Source organism: Pituophis catenifer, unplaced genomic scaffold, assembly GCF_029215685.1.
Source record: "Pituophis catenifer annectens isolate HBS135680 unplaced genomic scaffold, rPitCat1.0.hap2 SCAF_10, whole genome shotgun sequence".
In the NCBI taxonomy this organism is placed as follows: Eukaryota; Metazoa; Chordata; class Lepidosauria; order Squamata; family Colubridae; genus Pituophis; species Pituophis catenifer.
In genome coordinates, this window is record NW_027256890.1 from 1,655,721 (window position 1) to 1,668,266 (window position 12,546).

The 12,546-nt window shown below is 43.0% G+C and overlaps 1 protein-coding gene across 1 annotated transcript in view; it reads left to right on the forward strand.

Annotated features, from left to right (window-relative positions):
- Nucleotides 1-405: 405 nt before the first annotated feature.
- Nucleotides 406-12,546, forward strand: part of SPPL3 (signal peptide peptidase like 3) — a 95,964-nt gene continuing 83,823 nt past the window's right edge. Inside the window, exon 1 of the mRNA XM_070950974.1 lies at nucleotides 406-453. Within this exon, the coding sequence (XP_070807075.1) occupies nucleotides 431-453 (23 nt within the window). The 5' untranslated portion in view covers nucleotides 406-430. The remainder of the gene's footprint in view (nucleotides 454-12,546) is intronic.

Below are 12,546 nucleotides of genomic sequence, written 5' to 3' on the forward strand. Positions count from 1 at the left end.
GCCGGTTCGCGCGGGATGCGTGCGTGAGTGCGTGCGCGGGCGACGCGCCTCCGCCCCGCCCCGCGTCCGCCAAGCCCCGCCCCCTCCGCGCGAGAACGAGCGAGCGGCCTCCCCTCAGGAGCTCGCCCGGCCCGATCCGCTCCCTCCGCCGCCGCCGCCGCCGCCCTCCCGCTCGGTTATGAGGCGCGCCCGCCGGCGCTGGAGCGCAGCTGGGTTTGTGCGGCGCGGCCGCCGCTGAGGCTTCGCCGCCTCCGCTTGGGCGGGGACCGCCTTCCCAGCCCCCGCCGCCGCCGCCGCCGCCATCGCCGCCAGGATGGGCCGGGAGCCGCAGCCGGGCCGCCGCTGAGCGCGAGACGCGGAGGGAGCCGAGAGCGGCAGCGGGAGGAGGAGGAGGACGACGAGGAGGAGGAGGAGGAGGAGGGCCGGCGCCATGGCGGAGCAGACCTACTCCTGGTGAGCGCCGCCGACCCCCGGCCTCTCCGGGAGCCCCGCTGGCCGAGCCCCCGCTCGCAGCCTTCCCTTCTCGGGCCGCCCCGAGCTGCCGAGGCGCCGCGCTCCGGTTGTGGTGGTGGGGGGGGGCGGCCCGGGGTCCTCCGGCCTTGGGAGCTTTTGTCCCCCTGAGGAAAAAAGGGGCCGAGCGACCCTCCTCCCCCTCCCCCCCGGCGCTCGGCTGGGCCTGGAGCGCACCTGGAGGGCCCACCTGGCTGGGCAGCGGTCCTCGGCCACCAGCGCTTCCCTCTCCCCCAAAGACCGAGCCGCGGGGCCGATTCGGGGCCTGTGGTTGGCCTAGAAAGTGGCCGATTCGGGGGCGCTCAGTCGGGGTGGTGGTGGTGGAAGATGGAGGAGGAGGCGCCTGTGTGTGTGTGTGTGTGTGTGTGTGCCAGACAGGCTTGGGAACCCCGCTGGGCGGGCATCGGAGAAACGTCCGGGATGCTGCCACCGTCTCCCTGCTCCGGGCTTGGAGCAGCCGAGCATCCCACCTGCACGCACATCGCACCGGGCTGCTGCCTGGCTCCATCCGTTTGCTCTCGGCGCGCCTTTTATGGCAGTCTCCGAGGTGCCTCCTGCCAGGAACAGGTTTGTTTGGGTGGAGAACCCAAAAGCGAGTGGGAGCTGAAGGCCATTTTCCGAGGGGAAAGGGATTAAGAGAGCCTGGCTTTCCTATTGTCATGCTGATGGGGGCTCCTAGCAACTTGTCTAGTTGTGGGGGCAACCTTGTGATGTCTGGGGAATAACAGGGGGGCTGCAGCTTTGCACCTGTCTCACAATGGCTGTTTTCCCTGAAATCTGCAATTGTGAGAAGAGGCAGCCCTGTCCTTTCTGTTAATGCCTTCTGAGGATGAACTCTTACAGAGGCATGATTCATACTACAGTTCACCCTAAGCCATAATGTAGCTTAATTTTATTATTTATTTACTAATCTTACAGACTACTATAGTCCAACAAATTCCCAGTGGTTTAGAATATTTAGAATATTCCTGTTAAAAGATCAAATTTTGATAAACGGTACAACTGATAAAACACTAGGTATCTATTTTCATTATTGGATCCTGTAAACCCAAGCATTATACTTTGTAAATGATGGTATATTGTTTAGTGTAATGTGTAAAAACAGCTAAGATCTAGTGGGGTTTGAATGGACATAATATTACACCATGTTTTTAAGTGTAGTCGGGAATTTGGTTTTCATACATAAGATTCTCACATAAAGCAGTAAATACAAAAGCTTGGATGGCTATTGTGTTAAGTGGTGATTTTTCATATTCCTTTGATGATCTTTTTGTGAGGTTAGGATCAGTTATTTGGTTAGAGCCATTTTGGTCTAGTGGTTAAGGCACTAAGGCTAGAAACCTGGAGATTGGGAGGTGCATGAAAGCTAACTTAGTGACTTGGGGCCAGTTGCTCTCTAAGCCCAACAACCTCACAGGGATGTTGTGGGGAAAATAGGCGGAGGAAAGATTGTTAGGTATGTTTGCTGCCTTAGTTATTGATAAAAATAAAGGGATAAAAATAAATAAATTAAACTGATGTCATATGGCTGAAAATTAGTGGAATGTAGGCTTAATTCCAAAGCTGGATGTTTGTGAGGCAGTGATACCATTGACCTGAGTATAACTGTTAGAGTGAATAGTGGTTAAATTGAGATAACTAATTACTTAGAAAAATATTTGACTTGAAATGTTATGTTTTGGCCAACATGCCAGTTAAAATGACCTATTGCTAACATCCTGATTGAGATTTCAGTCCTGACACCCATGATAACTAAGGACATTTGTTCTTCAACAAAGGAGAATATTTGTGGCTCAGGGTTGAAACGAAGGGTCCTTGGGACAGTCTGAACGTCTTTTCTTGCAGATGTTTCATTACCAACTAGCTAACATCATCAGGTGATTCAAGGACCAAGGTCCCCTCATTTCTTCTTCTATTCAATTGTGTCTGATTCTTGGAGACTGCCTGGGCAAGTCCCTGTGGTTTTCTTGCAAGTTTTTCTCAGAAGTGATTTGCCATTGCCTCCTTCCTAGGGCTGAGAGAAAGTGCCCAAGGCAGGACTAGGAATTATGGACTCCTGGTTTCCTGCCTGATGTTTTCACAATTACCCCAAATCGGCTCTCAATTGATAGATTTTTTAAAAATTCTTGAGTCACAACAATATCCACTTGGAAGTTCTTAAAGAATTATTCTATCAGAAATATTTCTGTTTAAAGTTGATGTCTTTTTCTGAAAACTAGAAAATCATTAACTCCAGGTTTTAAAAGGATGTAGGGAGGAGGCAGGATTGACTGGCATATAATATCCTTTCTAAGTAAATGATAAAAAGCATTATTGAAGAAGCAGTAATTAAATATACATACAGAAGAACAAGCTTGCTCTAAAGAACCAACATGGCTTCTACAAAGAGATCAGCAAGCATGTAGACTGGTTATAGTCAACAGATTGTTTATTTGATATTTCAAAAAGCTTTTGTTGGTCTCCCTCATCCAAAGCTCTCATAAAATCTTAAAACCATCCAATAAAAGAGCAGGTCCTGCCATAGATGTTCAAAATGGACACAATATTTGTATGCTTTTAATTTATTTGGATTTAGAATTGAATAGAGAATTGGCCAGTTTGCTAGTGATATCAGTTGTAAAATCAAAAGAAGACCCTGGGAACTTCAAAAGGATCTCTCCAAAGGGGATGAATAATGAAAGATGCGGTTTGCAATTGCAAAAAGCATCTGGCACATTTTTCCTCAAAAATTTCTCATGTGTACAATTCAAACTGGTGATGAGTGACAAGGAAGAGTTTCTTGAAGACAGACATAATCATTATTAGCCAGAGTATTATGGGTACTGTGAAAAAGTTAAGTTCCAACCAATAAATTCTTAAAGGAACCAAAAATTAACTAGCCACTATAATATGATTGGACCACACTTGGAAGGTTATGTGCAGCCCTGGTCGCCATAATACCTGAAAAGTGGAATATTGGCTGGCTCCCGGTGGTCTTCCGGGTGCGCTTCAAGGTTTTGGTTACCACCTTTAGAGCGCTCCATGGCATCGGACCGGGGTATTTACGAGACCGCCTTCTGCTACCAATAGCCTCTTACCGACTAGTACGCTCCCATAGAGAGGGGCTTCTCAGGGTGCCATCAGCCAAACAGTGTCGACTGGCGGCCCCCAGGGGGAGAGCCTTCTCTACGGGGGCACCTACCATCTGGAACGAGCTCTCCCCAGAGATATGGAGAATCCCGGACCCGCGCACGTTTCGTCGTGCTTTCAAAACTTTTTTATTTCAGCAGGCTGGCCTGGCCTAACTCTCCTCTTTTAAATTTTTAATTCGTTTGATTTTATAAATTGGGTGTTTTAATTTGTGTTTCAGCCAAAATATTTAATAATTTTAAGAGATTTTTTAATATTTGTATTATCTGTATTTTATCTTGGCTGTTCACTGCCCTGAGTCCTCCGGGAGTAGGGCGTATAAAAATTTGATTAATAAATAATAAATAAATAAATATTGTATAATAGGAAAAATCACAACAAAGGCATCCAAAATGATCAAGGGGCTGAAACACCTTCCCAGTGAAGAAAGACAGTGGCCTAGAAGAGCCTCGGTGGTGCAGCGGACTAAGTGCTGTTAAGTGCTAGCACTTAGCTGCCAGCTGCCTGCAATTAGTGCGAGTTCAAATCTCACCAGATTCAAGGTTGATTCAGCCTTCCATCCTTTCGAGGTAGGTAAATTGAGGACCTGGATTGTGGGGGCAATAAGCCAGCTTTGTATAGAACAACACCGCTTGGGGGGGCCAAAAGCCCTAATAAGCAGGTATATACATAAAAGTATGCTATAATGCATTGTAAACCGCAATATTAAAGCATAGGTTTATCTATTAAAATTAAATATAGGGAAATTCAACAATATTTAAAGGGAGGATCTGTTTACATAATCCATGGTTAAAAATATAGAAGCCCTTGTATTCCTGATGTGATAGCTTGTGGCTGATTTAGGGGGTTGGATCAAGTCACAGAGAATCAATTATTATTGATGTTATTTTATGTTCTGTTTCCAAAAATCATGACCAGCTGATCTTAAATACCAGATTGACCACTCTGTGATCTAGAATGCTAAATTAGACGAAGTTGACATGATGTAGTAATTTCTTTAATTTTTGTGTCAATGTGCTTAGGACTGCAATCTGAATTTTATAGTGATGTAATTGATCCAAGAGGTGAGAATTCCCAAGCTATAGTGTAGGACTAATGTGGCATTTTGGATAGAGAAAATGTGGTTCAAATTGCTCTTTTAATTAAAAATTGCATTTGGAGGCTGTGGACATATATTGCAGTGTTCAGGTTCAGATTTTGAGTTTCTCCCATTTCCTTGTAGAATATTGTTACTTTTGTTATTTTTTTACTGTATCCACATTACAACAACACTGGCTTCCAAATCAGAAAATGGGGACTTGTCATTTTGGTTCTAGATTGCTGAAAACCTGTAGCTCTTATATAAATCATCTATACTTAATAGACTTTGTGTTTGCTAAATGTGGACATTTCATTGTTGAAACATTGCATTTTTAAGTACATTGTTTTACAATTGCGTCAAAATTATTATGTGACTGAAAATGACCACAGAAGCAGATTCAAATGTGGGCAGCTGAATGTCATCAATTTTCTCTCAGTATTAAGCTGCAATACAGGTAGTCCTTGACTTACGATCAAATTTGAGCCCAAAATTTCTGTTGCTAAGCAAGACAGTTAAGTGAATTTTGCCCCATTTTACGACCTTTCTTGCCACAGTTGTTTAGTGAATCACTGCAGTTGTTAACATAGTAACACAGTTATAAAGTGAATCTGGGTTTCCCATTGAGATCACAAAAAGGGATCACATGACCCCAGGACATTGCAACTGTCCATAAATATGAGTCAGATTTGACTTTTGATCACATGACCATGGGGATGTTTCAATGGTCATAAGTGAAAAAATGGTCATGTCACTTTTTTTAATGCTGTGGTAACTTATAACAATCACTAAATGAATGTTGTAAGTCAAGGACTACATGTAGCTTAGATGAAACATTTATTTACTTACTTACAATTGGAATTCTGGGCAAATTATTAACAGAGTACAGATATGAAAGAATACAAAACATTTTATAAAAACTAAAACACCTCCCCCAAATGTTTCTGTAAATGAATGTGGAATAGGACCAATGGAGGTGGGGGGCTCGGTAGTCACTTGGGAGTTGAGATTTCTGAAGTGTGGGGGGGCCACAACAGGAAGGGCTGCTGTCTGGTACTTTTCTACCAATCTCTGTTGAGAGGGTGAGTCATTGTGGGCCTTCTGAAGTTTCCATCCTGGCAAGGAGGTGCTGAATCTATCCTGGTGCTTTATGATCTGTAGTAATAATGACACTTTGACTTGGACCCCAAATTCTGCAGATGGCCAATGCAGTGATTTTAGAAAAGAGTTTACCTTGCAGTTAACTCTGCAATGATCCCAGTGCTGTCTTTTGGATCAGATGCCATTCTGGGCTGCCTTATGCAGTGTACATTAAGCTATCAGTTGGATAGTGGTAGAAGCAGATTGGGTCACTGCTGACACACCTGAGGAACCTGGGCAAAAGACTCCTTTAACATGACTCCCAAGAGGGCTCCCAAACTGTAAACCAATTCCTTCGGAGGGAGGATATCTCCATTCAGGCAGACTAGTGGAACCAATGTTTCTGGACACTTATTGATATACAGCAACTCAGCCTTGAGTTAATGCCAGATTTAAAACACGGAAGTTTTTCTTGGAATTTTTATTGGTACATTATTATAGATAAGGCTCATGTGTAACTACTGTTCAGTGCCCAGTTGGAACTTTATAACTTAAGGTTTATGTTCCATCTTGTGTTCCAAGTATATTAAGTTGGGAGGCAGCATTGACTTAAGTTGAAACGGGTGCATGCGTACATCATAGCATGGCGACTGAAAAAACTCATAGGTATTGATGAGTGCTTTCCATATTCCATTCTTGATCATATCAATTTATCTTATTAGATCTGGCAGAGAAGACCTCTGCCTACATTTGGTGGGTCCCAGGAGCACCTGCCTCCTGGAAAATGCTGTTGTGACCCAGGCCCAAGTAAGTAGTAGGAAAATCAGTCAGTGAAAAAAAACAAACAAACTTTATTTTGAACAGCTGGGAATTACTTCATTCCCAGCGTCTTTCAACTAAATTAAAGCAAATTCCTCCCAACACAAATTCCTCAGTCCTATTGCAAACCTTGATCCAATTAGGCAAACTGCCAAAGGTCTTTCTTGGCAAACATTCAGAAGTCCCAGATACAAAAATAAATGCAAGACGTAGATGAAGAAGACGAAGCTACCAATGTTGTTTTCCGGCAAAGCCCAAACGCCGTTGCTGGTCTGTTTTAAGCCTTATGGGAGGGGCCAATCACCTCTTGGCCCTACTCCCGAGTTGTCCTCTTTGCTTGAGCTGCTCCTGCCTTCTGGCAGCTCTTCTCATGCGTGCTTTAGGAACAGGCTCCTCCTGTTTCTCTGCCTCACTCCTACCAGTCTCTGGAGGCTCTGGAGTCCGCGCATCACTCCCCGATGGCCCTGGCCCCATCTCTGCCTCCGATGCAGAGCCCTTATCTGGGCCTTCCCCAGCCTCCAGGACTGGCCCATGTTCTTCCTCAGCCTTATCGCTGTCCGACTCTGCTGCCAACTCCGCAGGCTGCTGGCGGACCACAACACTTGCTTCCCCCCAAAATGAGATCAGTTCCATCACTTTTGCCATTTCAGAAATCCCTCAAGATCTGGTTATGTTTTCATGCCTGGGGTTCCCAGGGAGCCAGAGACATGCTGTTGTTGAAAAGGCCATTCTGATCTCTCTCCATTTAGGGTGTGTGTATATATATACATTAATTATAATGGAGATCTTTATATTTTTGTATCTGTTGGTTTACTTCATTGTTGTATGCCACTCAGTCAGTTTTGGTGAGACGAGTGGTTATACATGTTTGATAAATAAGTAAATGAATATTGAGGACAGTTAAGAATCAAGACAGACTGAGACGGTTTTACAGGTAGTCCTCGGGTTATGACCGTAATGAAGTATGCCCATCATGGTCATACTCATGAGAGTCATAATGACCTTTTTTGGTCATAACGATGATTGTGGCAGTCATTAAGCGAACACCAGGGTTGAAGAGCAACCACCACAGTTGTTAAGTGAACCCGTGATTTGCTATGGGCAGTTTCACCATATATCAGAAGTAAATCCAATTTTCAGCAAAATCGTCATAAAACACTGTGAGGTGAGTGTGGGATGCTGCAAACGGTCCTAATCTGTGGCTTGGTAGTCAAGGCTTAAAGTACAGAACATGACTTTGGAGGGAGAGCAACTTTTGGAATCCAAATTGTAAGTATCCGTCAGGTAAGTCAGTCACAATTTTGAATGTCTGCTAGGCCACTGATCATAACTTAACTTAAGGACTACCTGTGTAAATCTCAGAAATGTCAGTTTCTAGGAGGACATCCATTGCAGTTACAGCAAACAGAGGTTTCATTCAGTGACTGCCTGATCGTTGTTTAGCGATCATCTGCAGTTAAGGTGGTGATGAAAAAGTAACTCGATGACCAGTCTTCACTTTTTCAGCCAGCCTCCAGAAACAACAGGAAGTTGAAATCCAACAGAGGTTTTAATTCTTGAGTTGAGAGGTGGTGTGATGAGGTAAGGGGCATGGTGTGCCTTAGGGAGTAGAGAGGCCCAGTGCCGGCTGCTTGCATCTCTCCACTTAGGGGTTAAAACTGCATGGATTTTGGCAGGGACGATTTTCAGCTCCTGAGTGGAGAGACACTTGTATGAGGCCTGTGCCAGGCTTCCCAGGGTCTCCTCCATTCCCCTGAGGCACCCATCCTCCTTATTTGGCACTCCATTCGCTTAACAACCAATGACATTTTTTAACAACTGTCTGGGGATTTCTGGGAGTTGAAGTCCACAAGTCTTAAAGTTCCCAAGTTTGGAGACCCCTGTACTATACCCTCTGTAAGTATCCTAAGAACAGCCTTATATCGTCTTTCTTGATAACACACCTCAGGAATTCTGGTCATTTTTATGTGTGTTTACTAGTATGAGATGAGTATGATTTAGTTTTCTTGGATGTAGCCAAATTCTGTTATGGCCTGTAAAACTAGCACACTGATTACCCATCAATCTGCTGTCAATTGCAACATTCTTGTCCTGTTTTGTATTTTTAATTCTTATTTTTAAAGTATTTTGTTTAAAACTCTGATTTGTAATAAATTTGGAATGGAAATCGCCTTGAAGGGAATATTCAGAAACCCCTTACAGAAACCAGAAGGGTAGAATTGAGGAGTTAGAGTTAGGAAGCAGCTCTGGTTGGTTCCTCCCTGACTCAGTGAGGTGTAAGAGGGACAGAAAGTAAACATCAGAATGCAAAATTCTGTTACTGTAGCCTATCTCAATATAGTATATTCTAGAACAGGGGTCCCAACTCCCAGGCCGTAGCCCACTACCAGGCTGCAGCCTATTCGGAACCGGGCAGTGGGTGCTTGCGTACAAAGCTCAATTTGTGCAAGCAGTGCATGTGCCCCTGTGCAAATGGAGGTGTGCGCACATTCACGCAGGTGTCTGCCACTCCCCACCCACCCCGCCTGTCTGCTAAGCCTTCCGGGGACCCGCTGTTCTAGTTTTTCTGTGGAGTCAGATCCGATCTGCCTCGTGAGACTGAGAATTCTGTCAAAACTCAACAATGTTTTGTTTCTCTTAAATTGTCATTTTTAAAAAGTGAAGGCGCTTTAGCTTATAACATGCCCTACAAATTGCACACAAAATACATGCTCCTGATTTTGTGCCTGTACTGCGAGCACCCTGTGAGGGAGATTATGCTGAGAGGCTGAATCCTAATGTCCACCAGAGAGCTTCTGAGGTTGAATGTGAGCTTGAGTCTGGTTCCTGTAATTGGGGCCCAACTATGGAACATCCCGCCAGCATGAAGAATATTGTCTAAAATATAGAATACTGTAAGCATTCTATTCCTCAAATTTAACTTGTATTGCATTCATTATATTCCTGTTTAATGCCTTTGGCTGCAAATGTCCCTGGTGATACCATTGGGTATTTGCCAAGCCCTCTGCCACACCTGATTTTAAGATTCTTTTAATTAAAAAAACAAAAACAAAAAATGGAAACTAGTATACTGCAAAGCAAAATCTAAGTTTAATTTATAATCTCAGTCTCCAAGAATTCCTCTGGGCCTGTAGCAGCTCCCATATATAAAATATAAAAATATAAAAATGATAAGCGGCTGCTGCCTAGAGTTTTGTTTGGGAGCGTGCCCACCTGCCCAGAAACACAGTAGCTGGAGAAGGAGAGAAGCTGTAGACATTGTTGAGGAGCAACTTCAATAGCTTGCCTTTGGCTAAATGGGAGTTTTGTGGCTGGCAGTGATTGCTTACATCAACCATTTTATGCAAGTTCTTGTAAGTTCCTTCCCTCCCAGAGTCATTTTCTGAAATGGGCGGCTATCGAAATTAAATAAATACATAAAATAAGATGCTTTGAAAATTCCAGACGTGCCCACCTGGAGTTGGTGATTGGATGCATTGTTGCGTCACTCTCCCTAAATGCACTTTAATTATACTTACTTTGCCATCAAAACAGATTTATAGTTGGCAGTCGCCATAGTAAGCCCAATTTAAGTGTCCTCAAGCTGTTAAAAGTCTGTTATTGCAAAAAGAATTTTATCGCACCTTTAAAGTTACTAATGTATTAAATCTTAAGCATGCCCTTCATCTGATGGGGAATTAGGGTTGATTAAGGAGGAGAAAGCAAATAACCATAATAGGCAAAGTAGTTTGTTTGGTTACTTTTCAATTTAACATACGTAGAGGGAGAGGACATCCCTGCCAGGGGCAGAAAAGACTACATGGGTTACTAGATCGTCATGTAAACTAGTATATTAAACTGCAGAATGGTCATAGGTTGAAACATTTGGCTTCCAGATTGTTGTTTCAGGCATCTATGGGCAGAGATGCTTCCTTTAGTGGTGGTCTCCCCCTCCTCCTCCTCATTTTATTCTTATAGAAGGAACTTATGAGATTTGTCCTTGCAAAAAATCTCTATCAGTTGAGGTAGATACTAAAGGTTTGACATGTATGATATGTATGAGTGTATAATCAGTGGGAAGTAACTGGTAGGATGAACTCTGATGATGTCATTCTTGAAAATGGATGCATAAAATATATACCATATTGAAATAAATGACTTGCATTGTTTTTATACCACGTATAAATATAACATAGATTGTGGAATTAACATGATTTAGGGACTCTTTCTCTAAAATTTCTCTAAAAAGGGTGCTTTCTGAAATATTTATTTAATTTATTAAACAAATTTATTTAGCCACCCAACTCGCACAAAGTGACTCTGGGAAAATACGGAAACAATTTTTAAAGGACATCTGGGAAACTGGCTTATGTTTCATACTAGATTCTTTAGAAGTATCATGTATCATGGCAGATACTTGCCATATTTTTTGAGATTTAAATCACTAGCAACATTTGCAGAAGTGGGAACTTGTACCATGTTCTAAGCCAATTTGGGATTTCGCTTTTGAATTAGGTTAGCTTTATCCATAATAGGTTTAGTAAGCCATAGTTCCTTGTTTTCTTACATCCATAGATTCTGATTTGCAAATCTCGCTGAACTGAGTTTAAACAACATGCTAAGCTAAAACCAGACAACCCACATTTCCACCTAATGTATGTATGTATGAACTTATAAACTTATAAATCATTCATTCATTCCCATGATGGAGGTAGTCATCTTATATGTAGGTACTCTGTGGCCAGTAATGAGCCATATTGTTGCAATCCATGGTTCTAGGACTGTATAGTTTGTTTTCTGTTCTGTCTCGCATGAGAATAGCTGTGTGCAAGTACCTAATTCTAGCTTTAAATTAATCACAGTTCCTTGAGTTTGGAATGTCACTGAGATGCATTTAATTTTAAAATTAGAAGCAGATGTTTCCAGTTTATATGAGATATAAAAGAATGAGAGCATTTGGGATTGTTGCTGTATGTTTTATTCCTCTATTGAGAAAAATCAAGGGTTCAGCACCTCAAAATATTCCAGCCTAATAAGGGCTGTTTTCTGTATTATAAGTTATAAATAGAGTCTGATTTCAAAATGAACTTTGAAGAGTGTTATTCCAACAGTCTTGATAATAGAAAATATCTTAAAAATTGAACTTTTGTTTTGAGCTTGAAATAAATACAAGTAGTCCTTGATTTATGGCTGGATGTTAATGGCCGTTTGCAGTTACGGCGGCCTTGGATAAGGCATTTTATGGCTGTCATAAAACATTGCCCCCCAGTCACATGATCACATTGGGGTGGCAACCTGTTTGCATTGACGACTGATTGCCAGGTGCCCTTCAATCAATCATATGTTTGCCATTTGCAGTCTTCTCTGCTAGCTTCCCTAGAAAGTCAGTGGAGAAGCCAGCGGGGAAGTCGGCAAGTGGACTGGATGGTAGAGCTGATGTCTGTTCCCCCAGCATGCTGAGGGAATTCTCCTCCACCTGCTGGAGGAATGGACCTGAAATCTGGCAAAAACACTAGTGAACCCCAGCATTCTGGAAGCCTCAGAATGTAGCTGTTTGCTATTGTTTCTTCCTTCAGAGGGGTGGAAATGCTAACAAATGCCTGGTTCTGACCCATCCAGAATGATGGTCATTCCGCCCTGTGGAATGAGCTACCTCCTGGAATACGACTGATCCCGGACCTCCGGACCCTCTGTAAGGCCCTGAAGACTTATTTATTCCACCAAGCCAGCCTAGCCTAAATGATTTTTAATGGGATTTTTAAATTTTATAGACTTGGGGTTTTAAATTGGGAGGCCGATTGATTTAATCTCTTTTAATTATCTTAACTTTTGTATTGTATGTATTTTAATTTTGGCTGTTCACCGTCCTGAGTCCCTCTTGGGAGAAGGGCGGTATACAAATTAATTAAATAAATAAATAAATGATCATTTTCCCCCACATACCCTCTCCC